The following is a 24,154-nucleotide window of genomic DNA, read 5'->3' as shown; positions in this document are numbered from 1 at the left end:
ATTATTATTAAAAAGAATATCAATTTATTCATGACTCCAATGTTTTTAGAAACTTTACCTGCCAATGACATTTATATGCTTGTTCCCATAAAAAGGTTTTCGTCAATGTATTCTTATGAATTTGGTATGCTTTATAGCATGGATAGCAGTTATCAACACAGGACTATGCTCCTTTTAGTTGTATTGCTTATACTGATAGTTTTATCTGGTGGTGGACTTTGCACCTTCTGTAATAGTAATAATATAGGTCGCGGTTGTCCCACCCATCCCCCCGCGTCCCGCCCGTACACACTGAACTGAGGTTATAAATCTGCGTGCAGTGCATCGAACTAAAGATAGCGCTAGCGACTTGTGAAGCTAGCTAGCTGTGCACAGTTTGTGAACAGATCGACGTTTTGGTCAAGAACCGGCTCTGCGAATCTGAAACAATTAAACCCTCTCAAGATGAAAATGGAAGAGACGAGTGGTAGCCACGCATTCCAATTGAAGGTAAGTTTTCGTGGTTGTCCTCTGATTGACATTATTTTAACCAGTTGAACCCAGTTTAATAACTGGGGACAACTGGTTCCTGGATAGTGACCAAACTTGCCATTTTCCATATTGACAATTGGTTTGGACTTGGGTTAACTGTGTTCAACTAGAAGTAAACCAGTTTGGTTCTGTCCGTTTTCCATATTAAACCAACTGGTTTTCAACTGGTTTTCAACTAGCTCCAGTTAAACCCAGTTTTAACTATAGGCCTAAGGTTCAACAGAAATTTTGACCTGGGATCGGAAGGGAGTGAAATGATTCCAACAAGTTCCAACGATGTCTCGGATAACATACGATCAGAAGGAGTTCGATGAGGGATTGACCTTGGCCATACGCGTAAATGGGGAAAAAAAAAAACCCAGACAAATGGGACATTATTTTGTAGCTGATTGTAATGTATCCCACATCACTGTCCTGTTTTCAACCTATTATGGCTTCATCTTTGAATTGGAAAAAAATAATGATGCCATATGAGTGAAAATTCACTAAACTGCACTAATTAGCTAGATAGAATGCTCTTTTAGCAGTGTAGCACATAAATTAAACACCATGTCAAGATAACTAAAGCACCACTGTGAGTACCCACCTAGAGGTACCTACAGTAGCAACAACGTTCTCATAGTTGCTTGGCAAGATTTTCAGAATGTTGGTAAAAGGCCGATTTGTGGACGGAAATTTGTTCAATCAGAAAACTATATTTAAGTTGCCTAAAGACGTTGGCAAAGCCATCACTGCATGTTACATGATGATAGAATGGAGAAATGCCTTACTGATAATAACAATAGCTTCAATGATTTATGTCTGGTAAAAGCACAACAGGGTCATTAGTGAGCCATTTTGGACATAACTATTTTCCATCCAATTTTAAGGTATTTTCTTGATACTAGTTTCTATCAATTAGTAAAATAGGACACCAGAAAGTTTAACATTTTCCCAAGGTTGTTTAGCCCATGCAGCACTAAGTGCAATTGTTTTCATAATCGCAGATGCGCCGGTTTAAGTGTGACAAGGGCTAAAAACAGCGATCGGATGCATATTTCCGTCCACATTCCACAACTTTGTTATGTCCGAAATAATACATTTCTCTTTATAACATGTACCCCTAGTAAAGAAATCATTCAAGTTAATAAATGAAACAAGTGGTATTGACTTGTCAAATAATGTGTAGCTAATTTATTTGCGCCAATTATCCCAAAGTAATGCTGAAATTTAAAGTGTTTTGTTCAAAATTAACTTTTCCTTGAGTGGACATAATTATGTTCCGGACATAACTTAAAACAGTGGACATGATACAAATTGTGGGCCATGGCTCTATTCTACATGTAGGTAATGAAAAAGATAAATTGTTAAACTTCCACAGGAGTGTGTGTCTGGGTGGGTTTGGCTTACATTTCTGTAATAGTACGCAACCTGTATTTGATGATACATGTACACAGTATGCATAGACTACAGTAAACTATGTACAACAAGCACTACTTCTGCACGCACATAGCACACTGTATACAACACTTCTGCTGCAGTGAATAGGTAAGTGATAATTTTGTTGTCTTGAAACAATCATAATACCTAAATTTAAACTTTTTTCAAGAGATTCCTTGCATGTTTTTGTAGGCTTAGAAAACAAAGAGCAGATGTAAATTTTGTTACAAAAGGAACCAGGTAAGATCTGTATAGACTGTTTCTGTATCTGAGATTGTGACTTAAATTGCTTATTAATTATAAGTAAAATTAAGGTCATATTGTTATTGCTTTCCTCTTAAACCAAAGTTTCTTTCATTTTTTCAAACTCAGGTTGTCAAAAAAGGGTTACTTTGTTTGGCCAACTGGAGAGGACAAGGAGTGGAAGTCATCATGGGCATCCCTAAACATGGTGATCTCAATTCCAAACCCTATAATAATGATTCAAAGGGGCGCACCCAGGCTAAGTGGAGTGATGATGATGTGTCACAAATTTAACAAAAGCTGGCATTATTGTTAAAGCATGGGTATTTAGCTGTCATCCAGATCAACCAAAATGAAAGACAAACTGTGTTCAAGTTAAATTTGTCTGTATTATATGATGTTATTGGCAGTTACTTGGTGTTAAAATGTCTTTTGAGTTTAAATTGGTTGTCTTTTTACCTACTTTTTACTTTGAAGATGGTTTTGACATGGTTTCACTGAAAAGGCCTTTAACTTGCTACACTCCGTAATCTGTATTAGGTAAGGCAGCTTAATGTTATTTTTGGGGAATATCTTGTAATAGTAGACCATCTGCTGTCTAGATTCGTATTGAACAAACTGCGATGCTACAATAAGAGTTATTCAAATAACTTCCCCGAGTACTCACAAAAATGGACATTGGACATGTCCTAAATATGATAAATTTCAAAGTTATGTCTATAATATAATGATATGACTGAAAGAAAGAGATCCCACATCATGATTTACAATTATTTATGTACCAAGCCATCAGTTAAATACAAAAAAGGTGTCTCATAGTGTCATATATCCATGTAAAACTATGTAATGTCTACAAAGAGTTAAATGTCCAAAATGTCCACATTGTCCAAAGTTATGTCCGAAATTGTGCACCCAAAGAAATTGTATCTTTTAAACCAAATACACTCTAAACTTCAATGATTGTATGAATGATCAGTAGGTTAGTATGTGCATGGAGGAAGGAATAGAAGGAGCTCGAACGACCCACAAAACCGCAGAGTAACAAAAGAATACCCTGACAATGCCCCCGTCTAACCAGTGGAAAAAGATAGGAGACCTCCAGCTGGACGGCCGATTAACGAGCAGGATTAGATTTCTTTGTGCAGAACGTGCGGTACTGCCGCTCTGCACCGTTGCCTTTGTGTAAAGTTGAATCATTGGAGACAAGAATTGTGAATACACACGTTTTCATTTACCATTTGTGGTGTTTCACTGAAACATGGCATATTTTTTCATTTTTTGTGACTTTCCGGTCCATAGCGGTGGTTCAAAATTTTGGTATAAGCACACGAGGGTGGTTGGTATTCAATTGTGTTTTTCGATTTGGTGAGCACAAGTGTACACAATTTTTATCAGGTCTCAAAAAAGTTGTTTTTTTCTGTATTATATCCATACGACATACAACACCATGGTTGAGTGAAGAACCAAGTGCGCATGCGCAAACGCACATACGCCAGTTCGCCCATTGTCTGTATAAGGTATGTGGGTGATTACGAGGTGTTGTTAAACGACCGCGGTACCGCACGCTCGACTTTTGATGTCCCTTCGTTCGAGCTCCTTCTATTCCTTCCTCCATTTTGTTGTTCAGTTACACTTCAAAATATGTGCGCTTGTCATGAAAAAAACCTCTGAAATTCACGCAGATAACATAATTTTTTCGTAAAACAGCCATATATATAGTACGTATTTCGGCAAAAATGTTGCAGAGCATATTTGTAACAAGGTGGTAAAAACATTAGCAGTTAACATTGAAGAGGTTTTTCAAAATGGTCTTATTGTTTCGTATATTAACTGCTTACTGTTTACAAGTTGTTGAGCTTTAAGTATGTGTTGCTAAATATTCGAAATAGTTGTAGCCCCGACAATACCCAATTAATAAATTGGAACAATTGGACTATCTGACTGAGTTGGAATGATTTTTCTGAATCATTTTGAATTTTTGACCCAAATTGAACGTAGTTATAGCGGCTTTGTGAATTTTCACCCATATACTTTTTTTATAGGCCTATATTATCAACAGCCGTCGATTTCACCATGGAGGTAGTGATTTCACAATGACTCTTCCTAACTTAAGACTAATCTGACGATTCCCAACCCTGCACTGTACCATGCAGACCTTTAATAAGATTAATCCTAGGTTAGGACGAATTACTTGTCCCATCTATACCTCCATTATACCTCCATTAAATCCATGCTCGTCCTTACTCGAGTCGAGATAAGACAAGTCCTTAATTCTTTGTGAAATCGACCCCTGATGCCTTAATTACCTTATTTGTTTCAAATAAGAGGTATGCAAACATTTTTTTTTAAAACTTGATGGACAGAGAAATTTTCAACTGGTCCCCATTTGTCTCCGTTCTGAGTTTTTCCTGTATGGTTTCCCATTGTCGAAGCATAGCAGGCAACTTACACATTCAATTGTTTGTTTGTCTGCAGTTTATTTTCCAATTCTCAAAGTCACAATTAAACATGCCTTCATTTATACAGGGTTTTCATGATGAAAAATTATGTGCATATATAACTCTGAATTTTCAAATTTAGTGGGGAGGAACTGTAAGATATGTGCCCCATTGTGCACATTGCCACTTTCATGTATAAATAGCGCCCTTAAGGGTTGAGACTTGTAAATCTTCCAATATGGCGAGTTACACAGGGCGAACGAGGCTTTATATATTTCTCACATTGTAGAAATGCCTAAAACACCAGACTTTTTGCATAAAATTACAAGTGCAACTAACCAGTGGAGCCTTACATGTTTCTTAGTTTTGGTCAAGGGAGAGGAGACTTTACTTGGAAAGTCAAACCACAAACATTTTACATCGTGCACAGAGAGGTAAAAGGTTTGCCACGATTTTAGGGAAACCTTGAAAACCCTTCTTTTGTACGATATTTTATTAGGTGTTCGGGCCATCAGCTCGGAACACCTCTTATTATTGTTTGTTTTTTTCTTTCTTTTTCTTCATACTACTTAGAGATTTTATGTGTACATTGTACGCGATGCAGTCACACGTTTTTTTGGTGTATGGACATGTGCATTATATAGGCCTTCATTGGTGGCGCGGTGCCAAGTTCTGTGCCATGCGGCATATATGCATAGAGCTGGCTGGGCACATGGCAGAACGCTGCGAAAACGATTTACTTTCAATCTTCGGCGTCAAATTGTTCAAATTTTGCACTTCTGATGGCTTAGTGGTCAATGTTGAATTGAAGGGAAGTTTCGCTGAGATGGCCACCTACTTCAGTGATTCATGGGACTGTTAATTATGTGAGAAAATAACAGCAGAAAAAGACGAACATTGGTCATGTTTTGATCAAACACCGAGAAGCAGTGACGTGACATCGATCGACCACTCCCGCCGAACTCACGGCAGTATGACAAAAACTAACAAAAGCACACTTCCCAAGTTCGTATGAATTTGAAACTTCGCACATAGTTAGATATGCATTAGGAGTGGAATACTGTTTTAGTTACGTCATGATGATGTCATCCATTCTTGAGTTATAAAAATTCAAAGTTTATTAATTCAAAAAATCATAACTTTTGATCTACATGATGGATTCTTACAATCGATGCATCATCGAAAAGGTCGTTAAAAACTCTGTAAAAGCCTCGCAGACATGACCCCATTTTTACCTTGTCTTCTGGTTCAAATTGGATTTTTTTGAATATTTTCGTCAAAAACACATTGTTTGTTTTGACTACGACCATACTGCGTTGATTACTATGGTTCTCGTCCGATCATTGAAGTTAAGCAACATCGGGCCCATTCTGTACTTGGATGGGAGATCCGCTTGGTCAGTTAATGTTTTTTTCTTTCTTTTTTATTTACTTTTTTATATAAATAGCTTCGTTTATAGTATGTTTTCAAGGCGTTTTCAAGAAACATTTCCCTTCCGGTTAGTTAGTCTCTTCTCCAGTCGTCCTTATTCACAAGTTCTTACATGTATGTCCTCAACCACAATAGCTATTTAGACAATATATAGGCCTACATCATATGAAAGGGCTTTTCGTACGTTGTCTGTTTTCAAGGCGTTTCAACATTCAACAAACATTTCTCTTCCAGTTAGTTAGTCTCTTCTCCAGTCGTCATTACTCATCAGCTCCTATTTCCTTAACCACAAAAGCTATTTTGACAATCTATACATCATATGAAAGGGCTTTACGTACTTCACAAAAATGGGTATGTTGTTGACCTTCTCTTGAACTTTTGACCTGTCTAAACCGGAAGTGCATGTAAAATGCTTTGAATATGCGTTACTTCTTGGAATTGTCGCTTTGTAATTTCCACTAGGCTTGTATTTTTGTACTCCAGGATGCCGAACACCTTGTTTTTGTTATGACAAAAAATTAAGTCTAGTTCTTCTTCTTCGTCTTCTCAGCGTTCCTTGTCCGCTTACAAAAGCACCTTTCCCAAACTCGTATGAACTTAAAACTTCACACATGGTTAGATATTCATTAGGAGAAGAAACCGTTGAAGTTACGTCATGATGATGTCATCCGTTTTTGAGTTATAAGTATTCAAAGTTGATTATTTCAAAAATCGTAACTTTTGATCTACATGATGGATTTTTACAATCGATACATCATCGGAAAGGTCGTTAAAAACTCTGTAAACGCCTCACAGACATGACCCCATTTTGATCTTGTCTTTCGATTCAAAATCGAGGTTGAAAATTCACAAATTCATGCATAAAGAACTACAAAATGTCCCCATTGGTCGTATGTAAAGATTTTACGCATTCAACACGAGTAGCGTACACGTGTAGTGTTTGCATACGTGCTAATCCGTCCCCATATAGCGCGTGATGTAGTTTCGGTATAGTCCGAGTTCGATGCGTTCAACATACATTTCCCATTCCGTTAGTTAGTCTGCTCTTCAGTCGTCAATACTTCATAAGTTCATATTTCCTCAACCACATTTTTAAGCTATTTTGACAATCGATACATCATACGAAAGGGTTTTACAAACTTCACAAAAATGGATATGTTGGTGTCCTTTTCTTGACCTTTTGATCTGTCTTAACCGGAAGTGACTGTAACTTGCTTTGAACAAGTGTTATTTAATGGCTCTTAGGTTGAAATGTGCACCTTTTGATGCTATACAATCACATAATACAAGTCTGGCAAAAGTCTTATTAAAAAATAATAATACTGATCCGAGTCACCAAAAAAATAAGTGTGCTCTCTAGCGGCAGATTAACAACATCTAAAAAACACTTGTACTAGATGTTGTGTCAGAGTTTAGAACATGTGTTTCAAAAAGGTATACAATCAATCTCCTTCATAATAGCAACATATCTTTGGCGTCTTAGCTTGATGGGGTCATCATGTTTCACGTGGTATTGCTTTAAAGGTGCACTTTTCAAAGCGAAAACCAAAAGTTCACCTGAGGTGAAAATTGGCGTATTGTAAGTCAAGAACCTTAACTTCTTGAACACGAAATGACGTCATCATGTTGTTTTAACAATATTTGCAATTTTGATCTTTTATTACAAATCTTGACAAGCAAGGTGCAGTATTTGTTTTTTAAGTGTTTTTATTTTATGTTTTCATTTTTTTGTTTTTTTACAAAACTTGCAAAAGTACTGAGTATACAGTGCTTCCAACAGATCGGGAAAGGGTTACAACCAAATTATAAAAACACACCGAACACCGTTTGTTTGTAATTTACAAACAACACATGTCTAGTTAAAATATAATTTGTTCTTAAAAAATATTCAGCAGCTCAACTGTTATTTTCAATTGAACAAATACTTGAAAAATAGTGAAATTGGCACAAAAATAATGCCTGAAAAATTAGTGTGAGTTTTTACCCTTGGATTAAAATGTGTTTGTCCTGGTTTTGTACCTGTTTGAAGTATGTAGGCCTAATAGGGCCTACTATAGTAACTACACAAGGCTGGAAAAAAAAGGTAATTAAATTTCTTTGAAAAAATTCTATGATTCAATATTTTAGACAAGTGCCCATGACACCAAAACAGTGAACTTTTTAATCTCCCTATTTCAACCATATGGACAGACAATTTTAAAGTTTATGGGCAGTTTCCATGGAAATGTAAACCTCAGTGCCAAAATTTCAAAATGACACTAATGTGGCAAATGAGAAATCATTTTGTAGCTATTGTATGAATTTTAATAAAATATAATCTGTTACTAAAAAATCTTCAGCGGCTCAGATGCAATTTTCAACTGAAAAAATACTTGAACTATAGTGAAATTGGCTCAAAAAATAGTGTTTTGCCTAATTATTGTTTTGGTTTTGTACCTGTTTGAAGTCGTCTATAGTAACAGCACAATGATGGAAGTAAATTTTTCTTTCAAATTTTTTATGATTCAATGTTTTAGGAAACTTACTTTTCCGACACCAAAATAGTGAATTTTTAATCTCCCTATTTTCAATCATGTTTTTATGCAAGTCGCCAGTCACACAAGGCCACTTCAAGGTGTGGGCTATAATGGGAAACTTTAGACTATCTGCCAATCACCAAGAGAGGGCGCTCTCCACCAGGTGATGTCAACAACTTAGGAATAGGAGAAGCATGAGTGACGGTCACTGACAGCAAATACCTTGTGTTTTGCATGTTTTTGATTTTGTATTTAGATTTAGCCAAACTGTATTTTGTTTCTCATAACACAATGCCAGCATAAACCAAACTGTTCTGGAACAGGACGTACTGGACACGAGTTCCCCAATGATAACAAGCGGTATGCATGAGGTTTTGGGAGTGTTTCTTCTAGGGTAATAAGCAAAAATTCCAAAATGCTGACCTACCAAAAAAATGAGAAGAAATCTGAAGTTTAGTTGTATGACAATGTATCTGATTTAATTTTCAAGAGGCTGAGAGACTTCTTAATATTTTTTGAGTATTTTTGAATTTTTAGCATATTACCATTGTTTGCTATAGGAGTTGTGCACCCTTACCTGGTAGGTCTGCTGCCCTCTAGTGGCAGAGCTTTCACAAAGTCTCCCATTGTTTTTTTCCAGAGGCCGTTGCCACCTAGGGCTGAAACAGTGTTACCCCTTAAGTTGCAGTCCATACGGATGTAGGCTTGGTACTAAATAATAAATATCAGAAAAGCTTGACTTTGCACTATAGTTGTTTACTGTACAGGTGGTTACCCCCAAGTAGGATAGAGCTCTTCTTTAAGGGCCTAGATTCATTAAGTAAAATGTTGGCGAGGTTCCAAAGTTGGTCCTTGACAAAAAAATATGGAATCAAATAAACACCAACATTCTTGGTGACCTTTGACCTTGGCAACAGTTACCCACCAACAACTTTAAACTTGATAAATACAAGTCCAATCTACAATGTATTTGACCAAATGTTGTTTTGCAGACATATCTTTCATTAGGCAACATTTTGAAACTGCATGGGGCCTTTTGCCCATTTGGGTTGCCACAGCAATGCATTTAAGGATGCATAGTACAAGTTGCATTACACGTGCACATTGTTTCTATTGATCTCAAAACGCGGTAAAATTTGACAATTAAACCACTTTTTTTTCAACAAATAATGATTTAAATAATCTGATCATACAACACCAAATTGGCAGATTACATCATTAGTTTATAACAAAAAAATGTCTTATCGTGAAGTGTAGGCCTATTAACAGAGGTTTGATGAATCCATAAATAAGAAAAAATTGCATTAAAGTTCAAACACATCACAGAGTTTGTACTACAAATATTGGTTTTCATAAAAAGGCATTTCTCTGAGTACTTCCAACACCATGGTGTTTTGGGCGAATTGCATCTACCCAAAGATATGGATGAATAATTTTTGATAAAATAACTTTAGTGACTACCTTATACATTTGTATGACTACCTTATAAATTTTTATTTATTTATATTACTTTAATCATACACACTGTTAAAGTGTGCGAAATGTACATTCGACCCCATGGAACTGCCCATTTAGAAAAGCACAATTGATACTCTCTAAGATCTATTGAATTGTCTCTTTTCAAAATGTTCTAAATTTTACCATGGAGGAAGGAAGAGAAGGAGCTTGAACGACCCGCAAAACCGCAGAGTAACAAAAGAATACCCTGACAATGCCCCTGTCTGACCTGTGGAAAAAGATAGGAGACCTCCAGCTGGACGGCCGATTAACGAGCAGGATTAGATCTCTTTGTACAGAACGTGTGGTACCGCCGCTCTGCACCGTTGCTTTCATTGGAGACAAGAATTGTGAATATACACGTTTTCATTTACCGTTTGTGGTGTTTCGCTGAAACATCATGGCATATTTTTACAATTTTTGTGATCTTCCGGTCAATAGCGGTGGATCAAAATTTGGGTATAGGCACACGAGGGTGGTTGGTATTCAATTGTGTTAATCGTTAAGGTGTACAGTAGCGTCAAAAAATGTTATCGCGTCTCAAAAAAGTAGTTTTTCCTCTATTATATCCATACGACACACGACGCCACAGTTTGGCGAAGAACCAAGTGCGCACGCGCAAATTCACGCACGCCAGGTCGCCCATTGTTTGTGTAAGGTATGTGAGTGATTAGAGGTGTCGTTAAACGATGCGGTACCACGGGTTCGACTTTTGAAGTCCCTTCGTTCGAGCTCCTTCTCTTCCTTCCTCCATGATTGTACAGAATCCTGGTGTCAGAGGTGGGTCTGTCCACACTAATGAGACCATTTGACATTTTTTTATATTTATAAATGGGTGCAAAAATAAACAAGAAGAGTTTTGTCAAGCTTGTTTCCCATAACATTCCTAATCACTTCAAGTTTTTTCTTTGCAAAGAGTAAGACAAATTTATCTGTATTTTAGCAATATCTGGGAATCATCTTCAAGATGATTAATGTTTGTAATCCAGGGGAATTGTGAGAAAGACATAGGATAGGCCCAATATAAACAGGATTGCCAAAAATGTTGTCCTTACAATGCATAAACTGTCCCTGTAAAGAATGTTTCCAGGCAAAACCAAGACAACTGGGTCAATGTCAAATCATTCAACCACTGGCATGGTCCCCAAGTGACTCTCACATTTTGATGGGCTCTTTGCGATTCACTTCCTGACACTTTAACTTCAACAATGACCACATACAATTTGTCCACCATATAACAAAAACTTTTTCCTATAAATTCAAAGTATTTATGAATATTTTGTGTTAAAGATAAAGGAGTTGATTGAGGCTGAATCTGAAAGAGACTTGTTGTTCCAGTATTTAAGAGACTACCAGACGTGAGTACAATAAATGTATTTATTTATCATTTGTTTTCATGACAGGGCCTATGTTTTTGTCATAAGTTGGAGTGGACTATTTTGATCATCTTGAGTTTAGTCATGTTGGTCTGGGTGATAAAAAGTTTTGATTAGAATCCCGACATTTAAAGGGATGCTGCAGTGAATTCAAATAAAATAGTAATTTTGTTGTCATTTATTTCTGATATATGTATTGAACATCAATGAAATGTGTTTTGTTTATTCCCGACATATCTGACTTGAGTAATTAGCCAATAAGTCATGCCCCCCTTTTGTGGATTGTTACTGCCCCCCCCCCCACCATCGACGTCACGTCGGGAATTCAAACATATCGTCGGCAAAAAGAGTCTGATCCCTAACTACAAGCACCTAGAGGTACCAGGCCATACAGTGCACATGTCTCTATATGCACACAGCCAGGGGGCCCAGCGGCTCGGGTTACCGACATGAGGTCACATTAATGCAAATGAAGGCTCCTTTTTAGGGGCGGGGTGGGTTCCCCTCATCTCTTGTGAAAACCATTTTAAAAATACTTGCGCATTTAATAAAAAAATCCAAAAAAAATATTTCAGGTTTAAATGAATAAAAAAGCACTGCAGCCACCCTTTAATCAAATGTAAGTATTTATAATTTTCCAACGGATGGCTGTACAATTGCCTTAAACACCTACAAAGAAAACATGTTTAAATAATGGTTATTTTGTGACAATGATTGCTGCGATACCTGGTCAACTACATTATCAGAGTAATCAGTTTTTCAAATCTTCAGCGGTGTAATTTTTCCTTGTCTGTCATTTACTTCCGCGCGACGTTCATGAATTTTCTGATCGGCCTGTAAGTTGACCTTTGACACGAGACGTACCCCCTCAAACGTCTGCTTGTAGTCAGGCACCCTCAGTGTTTTTACGGATTGCGCGATCAGCACATGTTTTTCTGCGCGATCTTATACTCGGGCAAAATAATTCTGTCAACAAAATGACGTCAACATTTACTGCCATTCGACAATCCATCGGACAGCTCCAGACGAAAAACCAAAACGTCTTTCAGATGATTTACAACGGAAATACTTTCTTCAGAACGCTAGTTTTTGGAAACTAAATCAACTTCCGTTCAGGTACGTTTGATGTGGATTGCGCGAAGGTAATAAAGTCTGGAACGTCATTTTGCAATGAAGTCCGTCTATTTTCCGGAACGTCATGCAAATCTGTCATTTATTGGCGATCGTCACTTAAAATCTGTCAAAAATTACGTTCGAAACTGACGTTTTTTACCTAAAAAAAAAAAGTGGACGCTTGACAAAGTTTTTATTTTTGATAGATATTAGGTATGATAGGCTGCAATAATCAGCGAAATTACAGTAGTCTTGTGCCAGAAAAAAAAAAAATTACAGACAATATTTGCTTTGTTTTTCTGTCAACCTTAAGCCCTCCTCTGTCAGGCTTATATTTTCTGTGTTTGGTGTTTTGTTGATTTTTTACTGATTTTATTTGAAAGTACATCTGTTGGACCTCATTATAGTAAACAATGAATGTTCCTTGTGATTTACTTAAGCTAGTTTTTAATTAAATATATATTACCACAGGTTTTACTGCTGCAGACTCTACACTTTTAAAATGATCACAACACAATTAAAATTAACTGCTCTATCCTTATACATGTATGAACATTTTAATAAACCTTAATATGTATACAATTATTTGAAATATCTCAAAAGGTCAAAAATTATTTTTTTGAAAAATGACATTTGAGGTTGTAAAATGGTCCATATTTCAAAGAAGATGCCTTAAGTGAAATTCAGCAAAGTTTACGACTTAACATTTTCGTTCAAGCAGGTCTTTAAAGTTTCTGACTGGGGTCTTAGACATGCAAATATGAAGTCATGATAAGGGACCAGCCTAAATTGTGACATTTTACAAGTGCAGGGCCTGGAAATAACCAAAAAAAATCAGCACCCACAGCGATTGATGTGGTGCCCTAGGCCTGTTATGGTGCCCTGTGTAAGTGTACAATTTTCTCATCTAGGTGCCTCTTACAAGACGAAAATTGAGGTGGCCCATCAAGAATAAATACAAATTTGCATCCTTCTTTGTCAAGTGTTTTATCTATTAATTCCGTGCCAACTCACTTCGTCTTAGATTTTGCTCATAAATCTTTTTCATCTTAGAGGATGACCCCCTAAAAAATTAAGCACCTTCTCTTCAAATTGACTGTGTTTTCAGCGTTTTAAGCTTAAAGACCGGCAGACTGGCACTTTGGTTAAAGGAATGAGGTACCAATATTTGAGTACAGGAACATTTAGTCGATAACCTGACATAGTCAGATATATGGATGTCTGCCAGGGACCCCCTGCTGCCTGTGGCGCATGGACCCCCAGCAAAGAGGCAAAATAATGGGCTGAATCAAAGATTCTAGGTACCACATGAAACCAAGTGGATATGTAAAAAATATCAACCGCCAGAAAAATTTTCTGCTGCATTAGGCCTGCCGGACACCCCCTCCCCACACACCACACACCATACAGGGGCTGACACTTGTTAACCAAAAACAAAACTGACCTAAATAGGCCTTTAAGCACAAAATACATTTCTCTTTTCTTATACAATAGAAATGGTTCTTACGTAAACTTTATATAACACTCTGTATAAAACAATAAATATCTGTTTTCATCTCGAAAAAGGTGAACCTTCACCCTGGTATATGTCTTTATAAACAACAACACCTTCCGCAAAGTAGGCCCTAGACGGTAAAATGCAAAAACACTTAAACAGTCCTGTCAAGGTGCCAAAACCGGAAGTCTCTACTTCGGCTTGTACATCGCCACTCCTGCCTCGAAGGCGCAACCGAAAACTTGCTTGGTCTTGTCCTTGGTGATTTTCCTCCCCTCGCTGAAAACCTCCCGCGTGGTTGTTTCGGTGACACTCTGTACATTCCCAACCATGGCATCCGCTATCTCGCCATATGCCAGTGGCGTCCCTGGTTGCTCGCCATTCACTCGGACCAGCCTACACAGGTGTCCTCCCGGTGCAGGTGGTTCGGTGTCCTTTGGCTTATTGCAGGGTCTTATGTACACCACGTCGAACTCCCTCGTTGTTTCTCCTTTGATGATCTTGTTGTCCGTGGACCGGTAGATATAACTTTCTCTCGTCTCTTTCCATCTCACCAACTGGCCGGGAAGAAGTCGTCCTAGTTGAAATGGCGTGTTACTCATTGGTAGTGTTTCAACAGGCACCCCCACAGGTTCCTCTGCAGTAGCTGCTCCTCCCTGCGTCTGGTGAATAATCCGCAGCATGCCCTTGGGCTTTCCAGCAGGTATCTCTGGGACTGGTTGAGTTCCGATTGGCGGGACTACATCCTCTTCCTCCCACCTTGTAGGTGTTGCCGACAACGCAATCTCTGCCGCCTCCTGCGTCTCAACGGTCTGCTCCGACACTTCTATCGGCACAGGGTTCTCGCTCTCCGTCGCAGTAGTCTCCTGGCGGTCCTGGCTCACAGGCGCGTCCCTGTGGCCACTGCTGTCAACTGCCGGCACCTCATCAGGTGCCCTTGACACCGTTGCAGAAGCTCTTCCACCATGTGGTTCCTTTGACGACTTCAACTCGGAACCGGCGTCCTCCCTGCCTCGTTTCCTCTCACTGGCAGGACTGGGGTGGCTTCTTTGCCCGGAAAGGCTTGACTTACTTCTCTTGTGGTGGCGGCTTGTCCCCTCGCACTTGGAATGCCTTGCCCTCTCTCTGGACCCGTACGACTCCGCTCGTATCTGGTCAACTTCTTCAATTGCTGCCGAGTGGCAATCCCGATAGTGCGCCCGAAGGTTGTCACGCCGGTTGTTCCTGTGGTCGCACCTCCCACACCAATAAAACACCTTTGGTCCGTGCTCAACTGTCAAGTGGCGCTCTAGACTCCTCTTATGTAGGAACACATCATGACATTTTGGACAATCGACCGTGTCCACTTCGTCCAGGTCCTTCGGTACCGCTTTCTTCACTGGTGTCTCCTTCCCCATGACTCCCTGTCAAAACACACACAAAGAATTCCGTGTAAGTTCTCATTTTATAACTGCTAACTTCAATAATATATAAGGTGTATACGCCCCAACTCTAACACTCTCCTCCCACACAACGACGCCTCAGTGGTAGGACTTCCCCGGGTTTCCCTGCCCTCTACTCAAAGTTATAGGTAACGTTGATGCCTACGGCGATGCCTAGGTGGGTTCCTTCTCCCCTGTTTAGGTGCAGGTGTTTCTACTTGGTCCTCCTCTTGGTCGTCTACAGTTTCTGTTTTCTCCTGCACCGATTCCATCGGTTCCGGCGTTTCCGACACTACACTGTCCTCGTGGTTCTCCTCTACCCCACCGATAACGTCCTCCTCCACCAGTGGCTCTTCCCGACGCCTTTGGACAGGTGTCACAGGTGGTTCCAAACTTTCCCAACCAACCAGCTCTCGTCCCACATAAGGCTTTAGCCGGTCAAAATGCACAACCTTCTTCTTACCCCTTGGCTCTTTCTGAATTCTGAAGGTGACTTCAGACAGCTTCTTCAGGATAAGATATGGGCCTTCCCACCTTCGCTGTAGTTTAGGCGACAGTCCCTTCTTCTTCGTTGAATTATGCAACCAAACAAACTGCCCTGTCTCCAACGTTGTTGGGCTTGTCTTTTGATCATAATACTTCTTTTGCCGCCTTGCACTTTGTTTCAAATGCTCCCTGGCTCGATCGTGAGCAAAACGAATGCCTTCCCTCAACCGGTAGGCGTAGTCGCTTTCGATATCGTCCTCCTCATCATCTGCATCAAATCTCGTCGTTAAATCTAGTGGTAGGAACACTTCTCTCCCTAGCATCAGCATGTTGGGTGTCTCACCCGTAGACTCATGTGGCGTTGCTCGGTAGGCGAATGTCGCAAGTGCAACCTTTTCATCCCAATTACGCTGGCGCTAATGGGGTTCTATCATCACAGCAACCATCCCGATCAATGTCCTGTTAAAACGTTCTATCATCCCGTCAGATTTCGGGTTGTAAGGCGTTGTACGAGTCTTATGGATCCCTAACACCTTACACATCTCTCCAAACACCTGGGATTCAAATTTCCGCCCCTGATCCGAATGTAGCTCAACGGGGACTCCAAATCTACACACATATTCCATAACCAACTTTTGAGCTACCGTCTCCGCCTTCTTGTCCGGTATTGGGTACGCCTCTATCCATTTGCTGAAATAGTCACCTACCACTAACACATACTTGTTTCCTCGCTCTGTCTCTGGGAGGGGCCCAAGGATGTCCAATGCCATCCGTCGCATTGGTGCATCTACAACATACTGCTGCAGCGGAGCCCGTCTGCGTTTAGTAGGCGATTTCTTTGAGGCGCAGGTGTCACACTGTCTGACAAAGGACCTCACATCTGCATTTACACCAGACAAGTAAAATCTCTGCCGCACCTTAGCTAAGGTTTTCTTCTGACCTAGGTGCCCTCCTGTCTGTCCTCCATGTAATTCACCAACTACCTCCTCTCGGCGTGGTTTTGGCACAAGGACCTGATACGTTATTCGCAGGCCATCATCGGACTCCCATCTCATACACAAAAGTCCTCCCCTTATCTCTAATTGGTCCCACACTAACCAGTACGACCTCAAAGAAGGTGAACTCGATGACATTTCCGACCACGCTGGCCTTGCTGTACCGGCAATCTTTGCCTTTAGAATCCAACCCATTGAGCGGTCGTCATTCTGCTCGTGTCTCCATGACTCATGCGTCACGGTTGGCTCTATCGTCACTATTCGAACAGCTGGCCCTTCCGTAGGAGTTGTCTCGGCTCCCTTGTTCTCATCGCCTGTGCAGGTGTTGGTCATTTCGTCTTTGTCAGTCATTCCACACTGTGTACACGGACGACGTGAAAGACCATCAGCATTCCCGTGGGAGCGACCTGCTCTGTGAATTATGGTATAATCATACTCGCTCAGCGTCTGTATCCAACGCGCTATCTGGCCCAATGGATCTCGAAAGTTAAGCAGCCAGCGGAGTGCACCGTGATCTGTCCGTACTGTGATCTTCCGTCCATAAATATAGGGTCGATATTGCTTCAAAAAGACCACAATTGCTAGTAACTCCTTGCGTGTCACGCAGTAGTTTTTCTCAGGTTTGCTCAGGGCCCTGCTCCCATAGGCGATAACTCTTTCCTGCCCGTCCACCAACTGCGAGAGCACAGCGCCTATCCCCACATTGCTTGCATCAGTGTCGAGGATGTAGTCTTGTGCGGGGTTGGGGTACGCAAGTATAGGTGCCTCCTGTAGCAGTCCCTTGAGCGTCTGAAACGCCTCTTCACAACTGTCGTCCCAATCAAACTCTCTACCTTTCTCGGTCAAGCGATGAAGAGGTCGGGCTATGTCAGCGAAGCCCTTCACAAAACGTCTGTAATAGGAGGCCAGTCCTATAAAACTCTGCACTTGGGTCACACTTGTTGGTGTTGGCCAGTCCCGTACCACTCTTATCTTCTCGGGATCAGTTGCAATGCCTTCTCTTGATACGACATGCCCAAGGTACAACACCTGCTGCTTGAAAAGCTCACACTTTTTGGGCTTTAGCTTCAAACCTGCACCTCGAAGGCGTTGAAAAACCACCTCAAGCCGTTTTAGTTCTTCTTCCACAGTTTTGGCAAAGATGATCACGTCATCAAGATAGACGAGAAGCATATCCCATTGGAGGCCCGCCAACACCCGCTCCATTAACCTCTCAAATGTCGAGGGGGCATTGCATAGACCAAACAGCATTACCCGCCAACAGTGAAGACCCCCACGGACCACAAATGCTGATTTCCTTTTAGCCTCGTCGTCAAGCTCTACCTGCCAATACCCTGCAGCTAGGTCCAGCGTTGAAAACCACTTGGCACCTGCCAAGGTGTCCAGTGTATCGTCTATACGGGGTATCGGGTATGCGTCCTTAATTGTTAAAGAGTTCAGGCGGCGATAGTCAATACAGAACCTTTTTGTCCCGTCTTTCTTGTTGACCAACACCACGTTCGAAGCCCATGGGCTGTCTGATGGTTCTATCTGCCCACCCTCAAGTAGATTATGCACCTGTCGTGTTATCTCTTCTTGCTCTGTTGGTGAGTATCTCCTTGGTCGTTGTCTTACAGGCGCTGCGTCACCCGTATTGATGTGATGCTTGACTCGGTCTGTCCTACCAAGGTCCCAATCGCCTCTGGAGAACACATCTTGATTCTTCTGCAAAAGTTGTGCAACATCTCCATGATATTTTGGGTCAACTTCCTTCTTACACCTTTCGAATAAGTCTGAAAGGTGCTCTGGAACATCCTGGAATCCCGGCGTCTGTGCATTTGCACCTTGTGTCTCTTCTATTTCTTCCGCCTCTACAGGTGTAAGGTAACCAGCCATAGTCCCTCTCCGGACTACACATTCTCTTTTACCCGGGTTGAACACACGGATTGGCAGAACACCCTGTTCTGCTGTCACAACCATCCGTGCCACAAGCATTCCCTTGTCTGCAATTTCATTCCGGTCAGCTGGCTCAATTACCCCTATACCGTTGACTTTCACCTTGCTTTGCACACGCCCCTGTAAAATTGCTTCATGTCCAGGCGGCACCCTAACCGTTCGTCCCACGACGATTCTCGCACAAAAGGGTGACCCCATCCCATCACTGCACTGTACCTGCTCACCATTCACCGACAACTGCAGTGTTTTGAAGTTGAGTGCTCCGCAATTCGGTAGCAAAAAGTCCATGCCCAGGATGCCATCCATTTTCGGCAAAGTTCCAAAAGTCACATAAACTGCATGTGTAGTCAATCCCACCTGCACCTCCATCCAGGCGCTACCTAGTGTTGCTATAACTGTCCCGTCTGCATTTTTAATGTGTGTTCCATCCGTTGTCAGGCGCGGCCTTTGCTCCGATGAAATCTTGTAATATAATGTAGATGTCAGAAACGTGTTGGTTGCTCCCGTGTCAACGAGCAGTTTAGCATGTTGCCCCCGGACCATTGCAGGAACATACATGCCTTCTTTGGCGCTCAATTTTGGAAAACCTGTAGTTGTCTCGGTGTGCTCCATGACTACCGGGCGCGCGTCTTGGTATCTCGACCCTCATCCCCTGTCATCAGCCGTCCCTCGGGCCTCTGAGCCGGCTGCACGTCGTTTCCCGACTGTTGATTTTCACCTGTATTCTTCTGCTGACAATCTCGTGCGTAGTGGCCTTTCTTGTGACACCTGTAGCACACAACGTCAGCCAAAGGTCGCCGTCCTTGATAGGCGTTACTGTCTTCGTTTTCTCTTTTCTGAACTCTCTCCATAGGTTTTATTTGGGTAAGTTGGGCTGCCATCCAAGCCCTTGTTTCAGCTTGCGCCTCTTGTATGGCCCGGGTTGTTCTCCAGTGTATGTCGCTGAACATCTTTTCTAACGCTGGCTGAGGACCCTCTGCCTCACCTCCGAGGACTCTTGCGTATCTCGGTCTACGGCCCGTCCGTTGCTCCTTTATTTTCAAAAAGTTCTCTGTCGCCATTGCTGCCCTTATTGCCTCATCGAGGGTGCTTGGCCTCGCCCGGAAAATCCCTTCCCGTACGGCCTGGTCCTCAACTGCATCTGAAAAATGGCCTCTTGCTAGGCGGTCTTTCCCTTCTTCTGCAATCTCTGGATAGGCTAATGTTGCCAGTTCCCTTATTGCCTGACCAAGTGCCTGTAATGTTTCCCTTTGCCCCTGTCGCCTATGACGCAACTCCATTAGGTGGTTCTCGGCGAGTTGCCCGGGCCCAAACCTTTTTTCCAAAAAGCTCACCAACTCTTGGTAGGTGACGTGATTTCCACCTCTTGTCAGATTTCCTAACACCTTTACTGCAGACCCTTGCAAACTTGCTGCAAGAAAAACTTTGGCTTGATTGTCTGTCCAGTTTGCCAATCTGCAGGCCTCGAAGTGTTGCTTGTAGTCTCGCCATGGGGTCTTCCCACTGAACCTATCGGGCACAATATTCGGCCGTCTTGTCACTTCCAACTCTAGGTTTTTCTTTGCTGGCTCAGTCACCTTTTTAACTGTTGCCCTCGCCTGGAGACACGGGTCGCCTACAGCTGCCGTTATTCTTTCAGCAGAATGTACTGAAGCTCCTGGGTGCGTGCTTCTCTTTCGGCATGCTTCTTTCCCTTGTTGCTCCAAGGCCGGCAACTCATCTCCCGCGAGGCAATCCATGAACTTCCTTTTCGACGAAGACATCGTCCATCCCGCCTGTGGAAGGATAGGAGTCGGCGGAGGCGCTGGTGTGGAACGCAACGTGGTGCGGGGCCTTGGTGTAGGCGCTAAATACAAACTAGACGCAGGCGTAGACATTCCCATAGTAGTATGTTACTACACTGGTTAACCATCGACGCATCACTTGTCTGGAACCCCGAATCTCTTCTTAACGTCTGCTGCATTTGCAATTTCAGCTCACGCATTTCTGCCTTTATCTTCTCTATTTCATCTCTACCCCCGCTTGAATCATCGGCGTTATTCTGCAGGACTTCCGACAATTCATCTTCGTCAAAGTCAATTAAACTCATAGCTGTGTCTCCTATAGGTGATTGTGCTCTGTGATTGGCGCCTTCTAGGCGTAGGCGTTACTTATGAATTTCCTGTGGTGTTACACTACGGCGCCTATCCCACTTCTGACACCATCTGTAGCGGATTCACCCCGGTGTCTCGCCGGGTACCTCGAGACTTCGATCTCTGGATGAGCGGCTACCACAGAGACCGGTGGGGGCGGACTTGTTTCGGGTGAAATCTACCCCCAGGCGCCTAGCTTAATCACCATGCACACACCACACACCATACAGGGGCTGACACTTACATGATTATGCACCTTACACCGATCATATACCTTGTCTGGACTGGTTTATTAGATTATGAACTGTTTCTTTAATAGGTGTTTAATATAGGCCTTGAATTGAGGTTCCTAATTAGGTGGTTGTAATACAGGTCGGTTGGCTTTCCGTGACTGGTTTATTATATTGGATAAATAGCTGTTCCCTGAGTAGGTGCTCCTAGGCGTTGATTGGAGGTTCCTAATTAGGTGCTGAGGCTGATTGGTTGTTAAATGAGAGGCAATCTATAGAATAACTAAAACTTATTAATTAATCATGAATGGACATCGGGACTGATTTAATTTACGAGGTGCAGCTACTCACCCTAGTCCGGCGGCACTTCCACGCAATAATTTGGTCTACAACTTGCTCCTGGACAATTAAACCGAACAGCCCCGAGCAGCAACACAGCCGGCAGCAGAAACACAAGCAGCGACACTCAATGAACAACTGGGAGAGAGCGCGGAGTCAGCACGTGCGACTCACTTATATACCCGTGCGGGGTACCCGCAACGCTATCTGATGCACGGACCGCAGCCCGCGCACCAGCGCCCAGCAAAAGGGAAATTCCCTCTAGCACGCAATGCATATTCCGCTACAATATGCTAAAACCTCCCCTTTTTGGAGCTCCGCCCCTGGACGACCGCCGCGTGTCGTTGTGTTATTTTTTTCATACTTTATGAGCCCATACAATAATAATGACATCAGCTGTAGGGCTGAAAAGGTGTATGCTATTTAAGTTGTGGCCATAGATTCATAATTTGGCTGCATGGGCCTGACAGACACCCCCACCCCCAGGGTTAAACATCGGAGGAACCATCTAAAACCAAGTTGAAATGACCTATTGTGCCTATTGAAACACTATTCTTAATACCAGCAGTATCAACCACCAGACAATTTAACGTTTGCTGCATTGGGCCCGCCAGACACCCCCAACCCCTTGGGTTTACATCAGAGGAACCACCTGTAACCAATTTGAAATGACCAATAACACTATTTGCACCGCTGTGGGCGTTGAGGGCGACTGACTCTTTGTCAGTCGCGATTCTGGTGTCCACCGGATGGACGTTTTGGGCAGAAGGTCCCAAAGTTTTAAAAAGATTTATTCCTCATGCCTGAATTACCATTGGGAAATCTGGAGTGGACGACAATGGTGAAACCACTGGGTGGGTGTCGATGGCTTAGGACCAAGGTAGTATCTATAGTATATGCTTTCGGGAAGGAATGGTAAATTTTCTTATTTTCGACCATTTAGACCCATGTGAGGGAACATGTGTTTCACTTGCCGCCGGGCACAATGGCGGCCAGTCCTTTTGCGCTTGGGTGCATTTGTATGGGACATAATGGTACCCTTTGTAAAATCGTTGAGAGGTTAACAATGGCACGTTTCTTGGTGGTATCAAGGGTCCATGGTGGTCGGTGGATTGCTTGCGGGCCCATGGGTGTCGCATGAGTGGGTACATGTGTGTAAGTGCAAGCGCCAGCGCGCACACAGATATACAAGATTGATTTTATCGGGGTAGAGAGAACCATCGAGGATGGTGGTGTGTTGAGATAACTTTATGCACCATTGAGGGTCGTGCTAGTTAGTTAAAAAATTCCGTGCTTGGCGCCAGGTTTTGTTCTTTGCCGTAGAACATTTTTTTTCTTGTTGTGGCTAAACTGCAGAGCTTTTGAGATCCGAAATATTCGGCGCTTCGGATCGGTACCCTAGATAATGGTCCGGAGTTCAGTGCTCCAATGGGGAGAGCCCCCTTTTATTTGGTTAGCTTTGCATCCATGTTTTAGATAAACCCGGAAAACATTTGTAATTTAAATGGGAGTGCCTATCCTTGGTGAGCCTTGCATAAGGCATGGGTAGTGCCCCATAGTAATGAACATGGTACAGTAAGTGGGTGTTTTAAATTGGTATTGCCCATTTTGTTTAGCTTTACATCGGGGAGTGCCCCAAGTAATGAACCCGAAACAATGGCCGTTTTAAAAGGGGGAGTGCCCATCTTTGGTTAGCTTTCCTTCGGGGAGTGCACCAAGTATAATTAAACCGGAAAAATTGGGTGTAAATATGGGGAGTGCCCATCTTTGTTTGCTTTATGCACTATCGGGAAGTGCCCCAAGTATAAACCAAGAAAATGGGTGTTTTAAACGGGGAGTGCCCATCGTTGGTTAGGTTTACATCGGGGAGTGCCCCAAAGTAACGAACCTGAAAGAAAAGAAAAAATGGGGAGGGCCCATCTCTGGTTAGCTTTAGATCCGGAAATACCCCGAGTATGAACCCAAAATGTGCGTTTTAAATGGGGAGTGCCCATCTTTGGTTTAGCTTTCCTTTGGGGAGCGCCCCAAGTAATGAACCCCAAAAATCGGGTGTTTTAAATGGGGAGTGTAGTGTTCACGTGATCACACTCGGTTATGCAAATGAGTTGACCTCGTGTTAGGTCACACAGAGGCAGAATGGAAAACTGAGGAACAGAGAATAAAGCACATGTTGATGCAGAGATTGAATTCGTATATTATTGCTTTTAATAGTGTTGATTTAATTCGTTAGTCTATTAAGACATTACAGGGAGTGCCTATGTTTGTTTAGTTTTATGTTCGGAAATGCCCCAAGTATGAATCCGGAAAATGGGTGTTTGAAATGGGGAGTGCCCATCTTCTTCGGGGAGTGCCCCAAGTATTGAACCCGGAAAATTGTGTGTTTTAAATGGGTAGTGCCCATCTTTGGTTAGCTTTCCTTTTGGGAGTGCCCCAAGGATTGAACCCGGAAAATTGGGTGTTTAAGATGGGAAGTGCCCATCTTTGGTTTTCCTTCGGCGAGTGCCCCAAGTATGAACACGGAAAATGGGTGTTTGAAATGGGGAGTGCCCATCTTCTT

General features: G+C 42.1%; 1 protein-coding gene across 3 annotated transcripts in view; it reads left to right on the top strand.

Annotated features, from left to right (window-relative positions):
* The first annotated feature begins 254 nt into the window (after positions 1-254).
* LOC139952051 (harmonin-like) overlaps positions 255-24,154 on the top strand; it is a 109,637-nt gene continuing 85,737 nt past the window's right edge. Inside the window, exons 1-2 of one of the 3 annotated variants that reach the window (XM_071950978.1) lie at positions 255-489; positions 11,366-11,433. In XM_071950978.1, the coding sequence (XP_071807079.1) occupies positions 445-489; positions 11,366-11,433 (113 nt within the window). In that variant the 5' untranslated portion in view covers positions 255-444. The remainder of the gene's footprint in view (positions 490-11,365; positions 11,434-24,154) is intronic. The other 2 variants (XM_071950977.1, XM_071950983.1) reach the window with 2 other exon arrangements.

Source organism: Asterias amurensis, chromosome 20 (assembly GCF_032118995.1).
Source record: "Asterias amurensis chromosome 20, ASM3211899v1".
In the NCBI taxonomy this organism is placed as follows: Eukaryota; Metazoa; Echinodermata; class Asteroidea; order Forcipulatida; family Asteriidae; genus Asterias; species Asterias amurensis.
This window is presented reverse-complemented; position numbering and strand designations above follow the sequence as displayed.